The following is a 15,333-nucleotide window of genomic DNA, read 5'->3' as shown; positions in this document are numbered from 1 at the left end:
TCTCTCACACACACATACACCAAAACAAAAACAAATAAACAAAAACCATGAAACAACCATGTTTTATGTAGGTTTATGATTTTGGTCAGGACAAAATTTATAGCTGGTGTAAGTTGGATATACTTGCTCACTGAATTAAACAAAATAAATGGACTATAAAATAGGGAAGAAAAGCTATTTTGTGTGTTTTTGCATGTATAAATTTCTCATCACAAAGTCCAATTCTTTCTGTATTTCGTGTGTGTGTGTGTGTGTGTGTGTGTGTGTGTGTGTGTGTGTGTGTGTGTGTGTATAAAAGGAAATTAGGGAACAATGGGTCTAGATTACCCAAGATGAGCTTTCCTTCTCACTCAGGGATGAAGGATAAGGAGAAACCACAGGAATTTCCCAGACTTGTATCTCCCTCCATTTTCTTACTATGTTACTCTATCTCTGTTTCTACGTCAGTCTGTATAGCTAAAAATTCTAAACTAAAAAGTAGTCCTATAGGAAAGAAAAAGGAACCACAATGATTTAGAATTTAGAATATATTATGGGTTTCAATACATACAGATCAGTCTATACTGATTTCTTAAAGAAAGAACCCAATGCATTTGAATACTATGACAAGCAACTACTTTCCCTGTCTTCACTGACCAGTAATTACCCACTGTTGAAGCTGTCCATAATAAAGGTGGTCTAGGACTCTTTACAAAAACACAGGAATGAGCCAGCCGGGCGGTGGTGGTGTATGCCTTTAATCCCAGCACTTGGGAGGCAGAGGCAGACAGATCTCTGTGAGTTCGAGGCTAGCCTGGTCTACAGAGCGAGTTCCAAGACAGGCTCCAAAGCTACACAGAGAAACCCTGTCTTGAAAAAAAACAAAAAGAAAAACAACAACAACAAAAGAACACAGGAATGGTAAACAGAGATGGGAATAGATGCAGCTTACATTATTACATTATGTACGAAAAAGAATCCATGATTACTTTAACAAAATTTTTAAAGATTAGAATCAGAAAACCTAGCTGATTTTTTTTCACACTTACTTTGTGTAATTGTAGTAACAAAGCAGATTAGTGGTGGCTAAGGTTGAGAAGGAGGAAGAGAAAACTGACTTCAAAAGGAGTATAGGAAATTGTGGGAGTAAATGTTTTCTAAAAACTTAGGTTGTAGTTAAACTACTGTACACATCTGTCAAGATTCGTCAGGGGAATTTCTTTATGTTCAAAACAAGCCTTTCCTACACTTCTTCATAACTAAAGACCAATCAGAAATGAAGAGAAGGCAAAAACAATGTTTTAACCTCTCAATTTTGCTATTCAGAGATCACAACCACCATCAGCTTTGTGTACATCATCCTAGGCAGTTTGTAATATGAATACTAACGCTTGCTTAATACTAAAAGAGAACTGAGCTACCTAAATAGTTCACACATTTATTTTAATTCTAAAATATATCATGAATATATTAACATTTCTGTTTTTAAAACTGGTAAAACACGGGACATGCACTACAGTTTTCCTAGTTAGGCATGAACAAACAAAGTATGTAATATTCTGTCATGACTTCTATGAACATCAATAAAACTTGTTGCTCTTAATAACTCAACCTAATTCACAGGGAGGTCTTATATTCTCTAAGGTATGTACTTTCTAATTTTCTCAAATAAAGTTTAAAAAATATAAAAATGTAACAAAACGTTAACTTTTGTGGGATTTCAGGACAATTCAAAAATAAAAAGGAAGAAAGGAGAGGGGAAATAAAGTCAATACAGTACTCATATATGAAATCTCAAAAGAATACAAAGAATGAACATAAGAGCAGGAATAATATATCATTTGGAAGAGAGGAAGGGTTCTGTGCTGCCATCAACTTTTCCTAAATTTAGGGAGAGATGCAGTCCTTATACATCAAAGGCTATTCTATTTAAACAGTTTTATGATGATGATGGTGATGGTGGTGGTGGTGGTGGTGGTGGTGGTGGTGGTGGTGGTGGTGGTGGTGGTGATGAAAGGGAAAAAACCCAGTGTCTAAAATGTACCGAGTGATCCTATTAGTTCCACCAGAATAAAATCATACAATCTACGTATGTGGTCTTTCAGCCACATCTGTCATGAGCCATTCTTATACCACGAAATGCAAAGTACTGAGCACGTGTTTACTAGATGAGACGGGGAAAGCATTCACCATTTGATTTCTCTCTCTCTCAAAAAAAAAAAAAAAAAAAAAAAAAAAAAAAAGCTGCTCTAGGATAGCAGGTGAAAGACCTCTGCAGTGCACACTCAGTGTTTCTAGGTTCTTCAGAATCTAGTCTCTACATAATCTCATCCATAAAGAACAAAAGTTCAGCAAAATTATGTTAAACAAAACAGAAAATGTAGATTTTTCAACCAGTATTTTCTTAATATTCAAATATTTTGTTTGGCTAGGAATTATAGGAAGGACACAGGAACTAAAAAAATACTTAAAACATAGGAAAATGTACATTAAGTAGTGACTACATAGCAAATGCCCAGTAAATGCAATTCATTATTTTCAAGACTTCATGGATCACATTTTCATTAAGCATTCTGTAAAACAATTTGATAATCCCCTCCAAAGCTTTGCCACACTAAAAGAATTTTTACTTTATATGCAATGTTCAGAACAATAAAGGTTTTAGATTATTTATTTTAACTTATCTAAAATCTTCATGATCACCTTTTAGTAAACTTTTTTACTCTAAGTTACTTCACTTTTAGGGAAAAAAGGACCTATAATTCTCCTTATAAGAAAAGATTGACTATTAGTACACAATTTGAATGGTTTCAATTGTATAAATATTGAAAGGTAATCAATTCTAAGATACTAATTATATAATTCCACGTTAGATAAATTGTTTGGGATGATCTGCACATCTGATGTGTAAACAGCCATCTAAACCTTACACACTTGTCAGTCTTTCAATAATGAAGTCGGGGAAAATAAATTCACAGACACCCAAGTGAATTGGCACTGTAAGTGACAGAAGCCCTTCTAAATCCTCTGTTTACACTGGGGATTAGTGAAGTAGATTTTGAGTTGCACACTGAACAGTCCATGGTCAAGGGAACCTGCTCCCTGTCAGCCCGCAGGGCATAAGGACAAAGCATGGTCCTGGTAGGAAGTGACCCATAAACATATTCCTAGCCAGGATTTATACAAAGCCAGTCTGCCTCACAGAAACTCCATATGACCATTAACTGGCCTGCAAGGCCTGCCGGGAGGCCTAATTACAGGTCTACAGAGCCCAATAACAAAAGCTGAAGGGCTTTAGCCTAGGGATGATCTGCTTTAGACTGACTTGATAGAGTCCATATAGAGGACCCCAAAGAAAGAGGTTTAGCTTTAAAATTCTCCCCAGAGATCAAGCATTGTACTCTAGTCTAGAAGGCCCACATGCAACATACTTCAGTTAGGCTTAAACATACCACTCTCTCAGAATTAACATTCAACTACTGTCTGCTTAACATCTGCTCAAACATGACGAGTTGCTGTGATATTGTCAGACTCTCACTGATAGCTTTCTTCTTACTAAATACTATTAAAGGTAAATAACAGCCATTCAAATAAACATGTAATAAATGCTAAAACAGATAACATACATTTTTTAAAGCAAGTTACTTAACGATTTAAGGTAGAAACAGTTTTATCCATTTGGAGTAACACAAAGACAAACATCAGATTCATTGTTGGAAACAAGTTAAATTAATGTTATCATTTTGATTTTGTATCCAAGCTATTCAATTTTATGTAGAACTATGAACTTTGTGAAAACTATACTTGATGAAAAAAGTTTCAACAAGTACCTAAGTAAACTAAGCTATTTAATGTTTCACTCTTTATTTTTGATAATACCTAACAGTTTGCGCATGCTAGCATGAGGTAGCTATGTGACTCAAGTTCTCTTTAATAACTCCATAAAGTCCCTCAGGTGACGCCAGAAAGAACAACTGCTGAATTTCCCACCTACCATTATGCTGGGGATGCTAAGGACTTTATTGTAATAATTTATTTCGCTCTCATAACCATTCTGAAAGTTCATACTGTTATTTCCATTTTATGAATGAACAACTGACATTCAGCAAGCATTAACAATGCTGCTATGGGTTTCTCAGCAACCAGGGGCAGCTCCTCAGGCTCCCAGCTGTAGAACTAAATATCACATTGCAATGCTTCTCACACTAAATTGCTGACATTTACTGGAACTGTTTGGACCAGAGAGTTCAGAGCATTTTATAGGTATTAACCCAAATTCCATAAAAACAAGATAAGGCTATAAAGAAGAATGCCTGCCTAAGTGCAAGTTATGCTAATGACTGACCCAGCTACAATCTAGACTACTGACATGCTCTCAAAGAGACCACACAGAGAAAATGAATCTAAAAACCATTGCGATTAAGTCTGAATGTACTTTTCCATCATTTGCTCTGCTTGGGAGTAGGGGAGTGTCCTAACAAGAAAGCTTCTGACACAAAAAACATCCTATTTCAGGGGTCAGAAACCAATGGAGCAAGTCTCTCTGTCAGCTGTAAACAGAAAATCAGAGAAGCTTTCCATAGTTCCTGGAGTATTACCTTATCATTATCTTCATTTGTAATTCTTGGAATCACCAGTATTTAATGCTAGACTGGAGTTAAGTGTTGGAACTCCTGAGACCATCAGTCTATGTGAAGAGGAAGGGTCAGGACTTGGTTTCAGAGCATCCAAGGGGTAACTGAGGAAATCAAACCTAAATTTAATACGCTGCGGAGAAACTGAGGCACTTATGGTATATCGCTAAGCAAACTTATGATGTGGATTATAATGTATGTATGTATGCAACTAATCTGTGTTTAACAATTAACCAACTTTCAGCCCAGGAAGGGTCACTGAAATGCAGAAACCTACATTTAGGATAGGAAAATAAAGATTGTAAAATTAGCCTAGATTTTCCAAAGTTATACAGTAAGATACTGTGGATGTTCTAGTTTCCCTGAACTATAGTTCAGGGGAAAAAAGCTTTTTCACAAGTGGAACTTTAATCCTTTTGTATTATCAATCAAAAGCATTTCAGAATCTAAAGCATATCTGAAGCTAGAACTTATTGTACTGTAAAGTAAATATACATTAAGTCTACAAAAATAAATATGCATTTGGTAATATTCTCTGTCACTCTCCTTTCTGATCAAAAAAGCTCAAGCATTGAAATTATGGGTAGTAAGAGATCAAAAGTCAGAAATCACTGAATTTGCTTCCTAATAAGCTATGCAAATTTTCATGATACTTGTAAAATGGTGTTAATTATCTAAGATAAAGGATTTATAAAAGCACTTTGAAAACTTTAGACATAATTCAAAGTGTCATAGACATTATTTAGATGATAAAGTACTATTCATAATATTTCTGTCATGTGTTAACTTAAAGTTTACATTTATAAAGTCACAGTATATCAACAGTCATCAAAAACTTTAATTTTTGGAACGTCACAAAATTCATCATCAGTTTTAATTAGCATTTAAATATTTCTGAGGCTTTTAAATCTACTTTGTAGGTGAGCATATAAAGTATGAGCAACTGGGGCATTTCCTGCATACATGTCACTTTACTTTACCCTCACTCAGTCCCCTGTCCTAGTTGGTTCTCGTCCCTTAGACAGGCACCCCATTCTCCTTTCATGTCACATGCATCCATTACTTTCTCTGCATCCCCACATTAGGATTTCTTCCCACACTCTCATGATCACCGTTCTAGCTTCATGATCTAAATACATATATGCAAATATACACACATATGTAATTTTAATTTTATGTTCTGTATATAATATGGTATTGTACTGAGTCTGCTTGTTCCACTTAATATTCCCAGTTCTACACATTTTCTTGCAAATGTCACGATTTCATTTTTTTTCAGCCAATTAAAATTCCCCTGTATACGTATCACATTTTCTTTGTCTGTTAATCTGCCAACATCTAGGCTGGGTCCATTTCTGACTATCATGAAATATGCAGCAATGAATACAGAAGTGCAATATTGTCTTTTGTACTCATTAAAGTCCTTCCAGTATATACTCTGGGTAATATACTTCTATTCATAGTCTCTTCAGTAACTTTGCTTCTAATTTCCACAGCACACAAGTATTCAAAGGTTTACAACTTCAGATGATCAGTTCTCCACAAATGACTTATATTTCAGAGATTAATAGGTGGAATTTTATTAGGGTGTTATGATAGAGACAAAAAAAAAAACTAGTAGAGAGTGTGAATAGGAGAAAATAAAATAAAACAAAACAGGAGCAAAAAGTTCCAGGTAGAAAAGAACATAGGCAATTCAGGGAATAATTAAAGGTTACAGTTATGAAGTCTAAGAAATGAATTTTTTAGAGGTTGTTAATCTCTTGGACTCTACATTCTACTACAAAGACAATTGTCCAACCATGTTCATTTTCACTCTATTCATAATAGCCAGAAATTTCAAAAAGCCTAGATGTGCATTAACAGATGAATGGATCAAGAAAATGTAGTACATTTACACGATGGAATATTACTCAGCTGTTAAAAGAAACAAAACCATAAAATTCGAAAGTAAATGGATGGAGCCAGAAAAAAAAAAAAAATCATCCCGAGTGAGAAATTCCCAACCAAAAGAGACAAATACGGCATGTATTCTCATATGTGAATGTCAGCTTTTAAGACTTTTTTTTTAATTTTTTTATTTTTATTTTGCAATACAATTCAGTTCTACATATCAGCCACGGATTCCCTTGTTCTCCCCCCTCCCGCCCCCCCTCACCTTACCCCCAGCCCACCCCCCCAGTCCCACCTCCTCCAGGGCAAAGCCTCCCCCGAGGACTGAGATCAACCTGGTAGACTCAGTCCAGGTAGGTCCAGTCCCCTCCTCCTAGGTCGAGCCAAGCGATCCTGCATAGGCCCCAGGTTTCAAACAGCCGACTCATGCAATGAGCACAGGACCTGGTACCAGCCTGGATGCCTCCGAAACAGATCGAGCCAATCAACTGTCTCACACATTCAGAGGGCCTGATCCAGTTGGTGATCCCTCAGCCATTGGTTCATAGTTCATGTGTTTCCATTCGTTTGGCTATTTGTCCCTGTGCTTTATCCAACCTTGGTCTCAACAATTCTCACTCATATAAACCCTCCTCATTCTTGCTAATTGGACTCCCAGAGATCCACCCGGGGCCTAGTCATGGATCTCTGCATCCAGATCCCTCAGTAGTTGGATGGGGTTTCTAGCACGACAATTAGGGTGTTTGGCCATCCCATCACCAAGAGCACTTGTTCAGCTATGTTCATATCAGCATTGTTTGTAATAGCCAGAACATACCTAGATGCCCTTCAACTGAAGAATGGATAAACAAAATGTGGGACATATACGCAACGGAATACTACTCAGCAGAGAAAAACAGTGACATCATGAGGTTTGCAGACAAATGGATGGATCTAGAAAAAATCATCTTGAGTGAGGTAACCCAGGCTCAGAAAGACAAACATGGTATGTACTCACTCATAGGAGGATACTAGATGTGGAACAAGGATGACTGGACTGCTACTCACATCACCAGGGAGGCTACCTGGAAAACAGGACCCCAAGAAAGACACGGGGATCGCCCAATGACGGAGAAATGGAAGAGATCTACATGAACAGTCTGGACATGAGTGGGGGTAGTGAAGGGCGAGGGTCAAGGGAAAGAGAGCTTGGGGGAGCGGGAGATCCCAGATGGATCAACAACAGAGAGGGAGAACAAGGAATAGGAGACCATGGTAAATGAAGACCACATGAGAAAAGGAAGAAGCAAAGTGCTAGAGAGGCCCACAGAAATCCACAAAGATGCCCCCACAGCTTTTAAGACTTTTACAGGCATGCTGTAATCCCTATAACCCCAGAGGCTGGGTACAGAGCAAGGGAAGGAGGGAAGGTTTTCCCAACTGAGGGAGTACTAAATGGAGAGATGAAGGGAAGAAGGGGGTAAGGGGGGAATAGGGGGAGTGACAGCTAATATTAAGGGTCATTTGAGAAATCATATGGAAACAAATACAGTTAAACTGCTTAAAATATATACATATATGACAGAAATATAAATGGAATCACCAAATAACGGGGAAGAAAAATTCTCCACTAGATATTTCTTGCCATCAAGTGAAACTTCCAGTGCCAGAAATGGGTTACATCTAATTGAATTGTTGGTCAAAGGAGCCCCATGGAAACTCCAAGCAACACAGGCAATTGACAAGACTACTGTTGCTTTCCACAAACTGAGGGTAAGACCCTGTTGCTGAAGAGAACACCTACACAGCTCCCTGAACGGAGAGAGGTGGTGCTAGCACCTACCTAGAGCCTTCAACCCTACTGACTAATGTTCATGGTGCTGAAAGATATTCTACATGATACCAGAGGAGAAAGGGAAACACCACCCAGCTACACACCCTTTGATCTACACTAGTCAACCTGCAAGATAGATTGCTACAATAATGGTACAAAGCTTGTGGGAGTAACCAACCAATACCCGATTGGATTTAAGGCCCACTCCATGAGATGGAACCCATGTCTGGCACTGCTAGGATGGCTAAAAACCTGACTAGATAGGCCATGGACCTAGGAGAAAACCAAATACTACTGCTCTGCTAAAGGAATATAGCAATAAAATAGTTCCTAATGACATTCTACTTTATCTACAGATCAGTGTCTTGTTCAGCCCTCATCAGAGAAGCTTACCTCTACAGGATATAGGAACTAACACAGAGACCCACAACTGGACAATGTGGAGAGAGAGGGGGGATAGGAAGAGAGGGGAGATGGGAGAGAGAGGGAGAGGAGAGAGAGAGGGAGAGGGAGAGGGAGAGGGAGAGGGGGAGGGAGAGAGAGAGAGAGAGAGAGAGGAGAGAGAGAGAGAGAGAGAGAGAGAGAGAGAGAGAGAGAGAGAGAGAGAGAGAGAGAGAGAGAGAGAGAGAGAGAGAGAGAGAGATCTTTAACCTTCCTCTCAGGCAGAAAGATTATAAATAGCCAGTGGAGATGAAAGACACCAAGGAAACAAGGCTTTCTAGACACAACTGAACCGATGCACATAAGAACTCACAGAGACTATGGCAGCATGCACAGGGCCTGTACAGGTCTAAGCCAGATGGGATCCCAGCATTAAGAGGGAAAGTGGACACAAGCCCCCATCCCTAACCCAGACGTTGTCTCCAAGTGTCACCCATTCTCAAAGAAAAATCAGTTTTCTCCAAAAGAGTCCCATTGAGTACACAAAGCATACTTAGTGTCATGCCTCATGCCCAGTAGTAGATGGCCAACACAAAATGAACATTTTAGAGATCTTTCGTCTCATAATGACTTGTTTGGGTATTTTTCTTTTTATCTCACTGGTCTTTGGTTTATATATTATGATTTGGGATATTGTGATTTTATGTGTGTGTTTCTCATGCTTTTTCTATGTTTTCTATTTCATTAGTTTGTTTTAAATTCTAGTTTGTTGTTTAAAATTGGCTTGTTTGCTTTTAGAGAGAGAGAGAAGGCATGGAGTTAGATGGGTGGGAGGATCTGAGAGGGGATGAGGAAGGGGAAATGAAAATCAGAACATACTGTCAAAAAGTTCTCAATTAAAATGACAGTGTGTGGATCCATTGCACAGAATCTAAAGAGTCAGAAACAGGTATAAAACTGTTTTTGCATTGATAAACACTGGATAATTTTTAGCAAAGAAGTAGCATTATGAAATGGTGCCTGAGACATAATCATGCAACACTGCTTACGACAACAATCCTAGCATGAGCTGGGATTAGGTACTTTGTATGTTGTAAGTATCTGTTGTCACAATAACCCTGCAAGACAGTTACCATCCTTACCTCTCACTGATGATGGATTTATGACAGAAAATCTCCAAACCTAAAGACTTTCCAACAGCTAACTTAAATGTGTAATAATCTCTAATTGATACAACAGGAAACCATTTGCATATTGCAGTTGAGAATACAAAACGGTTTGTTTACGAGGAAAAATTGTTGGGGTTTTAAAGAATTGAAGAATTGCCTAATGATCTCACAATTATTCCTTTCTGAAAGTATTCTCAGAATCTAAAAGCAGGGGCTCAGGTTAGTTTGTGTGGGTTTATAACATTATTCAACAATACTAAAAAAACCAGAAAGAGTTCAAACATTTATCACTGCATGAATGCATACGCAAATTGTACACAAATATTTTTCAACCATAAAAGAAATGAACTATCGGTGTGTTATAACATGGATATGATTCCAAAATAGACCACATGACAGATCTAAACATCAACGTATTACCTATGGCTCTAGTCCCATGCCATCTCAGAGACAGAAGGCAGGTTGGTGGTTGTCAGAAACAAGGAAGAGGAGAAGAAACTATTAAGAGGTTGTCTTAACCAGGCTGATCTCAAGTTCTTCTCCCCCACTCCATGTTTGTATGTTTACTGACATCCCACACCACCCAGCCATTCACTTTCCCTCAGAGGCCATATGGAATCCTTAAAAGTAACACTGGATACTTTTCAAAGAAATATAAAACATTACAACATTACATATTATTCTACTCATTGTAGTAGCATGAAAACCAGCAGTCTGATAAAAAATGAAGTGATAATGAAAAGTAGTGTAACGTTTTCTTTTTTTTTTTCTTTTTTCTTTTTTTAAAGATTTATTTATTTATATATAGTGTTCTGCCTCCATGTTTGCCTGAAGGCCAGAAGAGGGCACCAGATCTCATTTCGGATGGTCCTGAGCCACCATGTGGTTGCTGGGAATTGAACTCAGAACCTCTGGAAGAACAACCAATGCTCTTAATCTCTGAGCCATCTCTCCAGACCTGTGTAACGTTTTCATAAAGCAATTCAACACACTTTATAAAAACCTATAGTAATTTATAGTAACAATAGCTAACACAAGAGATCCTTGAGTCAATATGTACATACATATTTGCTCAAAAATATAATATCTGGGCCGGGCGGTGGTGGCGCACGCCTTTAATCCCAGCACTCGGGAGGCAGAGCCAGGTGGATCTCTGTGAGTTCGAGGCCAGCCTGGTCTCCAAAGCGAGTTCCAGGAAAGGTGCAAAGCTACACAGAGAAACCCTGTCTCGAAAAAACCAAAAAAAAAAAACCAAAAACAAAAAACAAAAACAAAATATAATACCTGTTATTTGGTAGTCTGAAATTATCATTGAATCCTCAATTTGTCAAACTGCAATGTATAAGCTCTTTGAAAACCCTTAAAAGGTAAATAATACATGTGTGCATACACACACACACACATATTGCAAGGAGTACATTAAGATTTAAAGCTAAATTATCAGTATGTAGAAAACAGCATGATTTTTAGACATATTTAACGAGGTAAATAAATGTCTTTGTGAAACTGTACCACTGGGAAATTAAACATGGCATTTTAAGATTAGATGGCAACAGAACATATAGTCCAATGAATTAGTAATTACAGGAATTTGAAATAGCACTGACCTCATTTTCTCCAAAATAATGGAAATCTTAATCAATAGTTAAGTAGAAATAGATCATAGTCTTAAATAAGAATCACAAAAATTTAAAAACTTCCAGAAGTAAATGTCAGAAAAAAAAATCATGATCTAGAGCTAAAGAATTTTTTTTTCATTTCACCAAAAGTACAATCCATAAAAGATCAAAATCAACATGGATTTCATTAAAATTGAACATTAAAACTAATGCCTGTTTTATCCATAAATATGTAAAGAATGACTTTTTAGCACATTACCGCTTTATATTAGCAATAAATAGGTAACATACATCCAAACATATAATCTAGATCTAAACATATAATCTAGATCTGTGAGAATTTTAAAACCAGGGAAAAACTTTTGACTCGTGTAAGCAGGCTACCAGCCTAAGATTTACTTTTTTATTTCATAAAAGTTAATTTTCAACACTTACCAGCAGCTTCAAGAACCAATTGTAGTCTGGCTTTGGCCTGCTCAGCTGGTGGCTAAAAATCAACCATAAGAGACATTTACTGGTCAGTTTTAACAAACGGATCTTTAAATTAAAGCCCTACTAGGTATAAAAAAGTTAGAAAGCCTTACCACAATCACTATTAACATCCATCCAAATTCTATCACAGTAATACTTCATAGCCAATTTGCTCACTTTTAATATCAAAATACCTTTTAATTAATATAATCCAAGAATGAGGAAGCTCTTTGGTTGTTACCTAAATTTGTACCAATAAGCAATAACACAAATAACTGTAAACCCAACAAAATGAGGCATTACCATGTATTTAATAACAGATTCTCAAATTGTATTACTTCCTTGCATATAGAAACATTTAAAAGACCTACCGAAATTTAAATAAAGTAACTATTGTTTTATATGTGGGGGAAGTCAGACCCTAAAATTAAGTTCTCTCTAAATTTCAAATGAGCAATTGTACAGAAGATATAAGATATCACATGTATTTTCAGTTCCCATTAGCTCCCCTAAAACTGTTGATCAAGAAAACTTTGACCCATTTCTGTCAATAAGGTTGAAACTAACTTTCATACCTAAGATTTCATTTCTAAGATTTTTAGATGATATACTTGTGGCATTCAAACACGGAATATACCCAGGTTATAATATTATAACAGATCAGTTAAAAAGTATTCTTAGAACTTAGGACTAGACTTTGACATACATTTATGAAGATGTCTCAATAAACTAGATAAACAATCTAAATAATACAAAATTTGCCTTATGAGCATAAATGCAAAAATACATAAAATACTTGCAGACCAAATCCAAGAACACATCAAAAACATCATCCACCAGGATCAATTAGGCTTCATCCCACAGATGCAGGGATGGTTCAATATGCAAAAATCAATAAATATACTCCATCATATAAACAAACTGAAAGACAAAAACTATGATCATCTCATTAGATGCAGAAAAGGCCTTTGACAAAACCCAACACCCTTTCATGATAAAAGCCCTGGAAAGATTAGAGATACAAAATACATTCCTCAACATGCCAACATCAAATTAAATGAAGAAAAACTCAAAGCAATTCCACTATAATCAGGAATAAGACAAGGTTGTCCAGTCTCCCCAAAACTACCCTATATAATAATACTTGAAGTCTTAGCTACAGCAACTAAAGAAGATCAAAGGGATACAAATTGAATACAAAGGAGACAAAGTATCATTATTTGCAGGTGATATGATAGTAAATGTACATGACCTTAAAAATTCCATTGGGGAACTCACTGGATACAAAATTAACTCCCAAAAATCAGTAACCTTCCTATATACAAATGACAAATGCACTGAGAAAAAAATCAGAGAAATCACAATAGCCTCAAATAATATAAAATGTCATGGGGTAACTCTCTCAAGCAAGTGAAAGACTTGTATGATAAAAACTTCAAGTCTTTGAAGAAATTGAAGAAGACACCAGAAGAAGGAAAGATCGTCCCAGCTCATGGATCAATGGGATTAACATAGTAAAAATGACCATTTATCAAAAGTAATCTACAGATTCAATGCAATTCCCATTAAAATTCCAAAAAAATTCATTGGAGACTTTGAAAGTTCAACTTCATATGGAAACACAAAAAACTGAGGATAGCTAAAGCAATCCTGAATAATAAATGATGAAGATCTCACCCATTTTCAAGCTGTACAATAGAGCTATCGTAATAAAAACTGCATGGTATTGGCATAAAAACAGACACACTGATCAATGGGATCAAATTGAAGATCCAGATATAAATCTATATATCTATGAACACCTGATTTTTGATGAAGATGCCAGAAATACACACTGGATAAAAAGCAGCATCTTCAACTAATGCTACTAGTGTCTGCATGTAGAAGAATGCAACTAGATCTGTATCTATCAGCATACACAAAACTCAAGTCTAAGAGGATCAAAGACTTCAACATAAAATCAGATACACTGAACCTGACAGAAGAGAAACTGGGGAATACCCCTGAATTTATTAGCACAGGAGAAGACTTTCTGAACAAAACGTCAATAGAACAGGCACAACAATTAATAAATGTGACTTCATGAAACTGAAAAGCTTCTGTAAGGCAAAGGACACCATCAATGGAAGAAAAGGCAGTCTACAGAACAGGATAAGACTTTTGCCAACTCCATATCCAATACAGGACTAATATCTGAATTATATAAAGAACTCAAGAAAAAAGACATCAACAAACCAAATAATCCAATTAAAAAATGAGGTACAAATCTAAACAGAGAATTCTCGATAGAGGAATCTCAAATGGCTGAGAAACACTTAAAGAAATGTTCAACGTCCTTAGCCATCAGGGAAATGCAAATCAAAATGACTTTGAGGTTCCATCTTATACCTGTCAGAATGGCTAAGATCAATAACACAAGTAACAGCTCAAGTTGGTGGGGATGTGGAGCAAAGGGAACACTCCTCTATTGCTGGTGGAGTGCAAACTTGTATAGTCACTATGGAAATCAATATGGCAGTTCCTCAAAAAACTGGAAATCAATCTACCTCAAGACCCAGCTATATCACTCTTGGTCATATACCCAAAAGATGCTCCATACTACCACAAAGACCCTTGCTTTATTCTTAATAGCCAGAAACTGGAAACAATCTAGATGTCACTCAACTGTTCAACAGATAAAGAAAATGTGGTATATTTACACAATGGATTATTACTTAGTTGTTTAGAAAATGACATCATGTGATAAAGAAAGATAGAAAATAACCCTTTTCTCCCCAATTTTCTTTTAGTTATGGTGTTGTATTACAACAATAGTATCCTGACTGAAACACTTGTGTAAGAGGAGAGCATGGATATGAAGGGCAGAAAGAGAGTCTGTGATAGGCTTGGTTGTAACCAGAAAAGAGGGCAAGATGAACAAAGGTTGTTGGTTGGTGGCTTTGCTTGAATCTAGAGTCTACCCAATTCACATCTCATGATGAACATATAAGGGGAACTCCACAGCTGTGGTTTGTGGAGGGGGAAGTTATGATGACGTCAAGAAACTCTTTAAGAAATATTATAAAATGTACACACACTCCCAAAATAAACTTATTAGATCTGCAAAAAAAAAAAAAAAAAAAAAAAGACATCATGAAATTTGCAGACAAATGGATGGAACTAGAAAAAAAATCATCCTGAGTGAGGTAACCCAGACCCAGTCTGATAAATATGGTATGTATTCATGTATATATGGGTATTAGCAATTAAATAAATAATAAGCAACCTACAAATTGTAGACCCAGAGAGGTCAGGCATAGAGTGGCACATGTGGATCTCCGTAGGAGAGGAAACTAGAAGATTTTAAGGTGGACTGGTGGCGGGTGGGGACAGGA

At 36.7% G+C, this 15,333-nt stretch overlaps 1 protein-coding gene across 1 annotated transcript in view; it reads right to left on the bottom strand.

The window, feature by feature from the left end:
* Nucleotides 1-15,333, bottom strand: part of Rsrc1 (arginine and serine rich coiled-coil 1) — a 328,277-nt gene that overhangs the window by 126,729 nt on the left and 186,215 nt on the right. The window contains exon 6 of the mRNA XM_052731019.1: nt 11,924-11,975. Within this exon, the coding sequence (XP_052586979.1) occupies nt 11,924-11,975 (52 nt within the window). The remainder of the gene's footprint in view (nt 1-11,923; nt 11,976-15,333) is intronic.

Source organism: Peromyscus californicus, unplaced genomic scaffold (genome assembly GCF_007827085.1).
Source record: "Peromyscus californicus insignis strain IS unplaced genomic scaffold, ASM782708v3 Scaffold_9__1_contigs__length_137607984, whole genome shotgun sequence".
Lineage (NCBI taxonomy): Eukaryota > Metazoa > Chordata > Mammalia > Rodentia > Cricetidae > Peromyscus > Peromyscus californicus.
The sequence above is the reverse complement of the archived record's forward strand: the minus strand, read 5'-3'. Positions and strand labels throughout refer to the sequence as shown.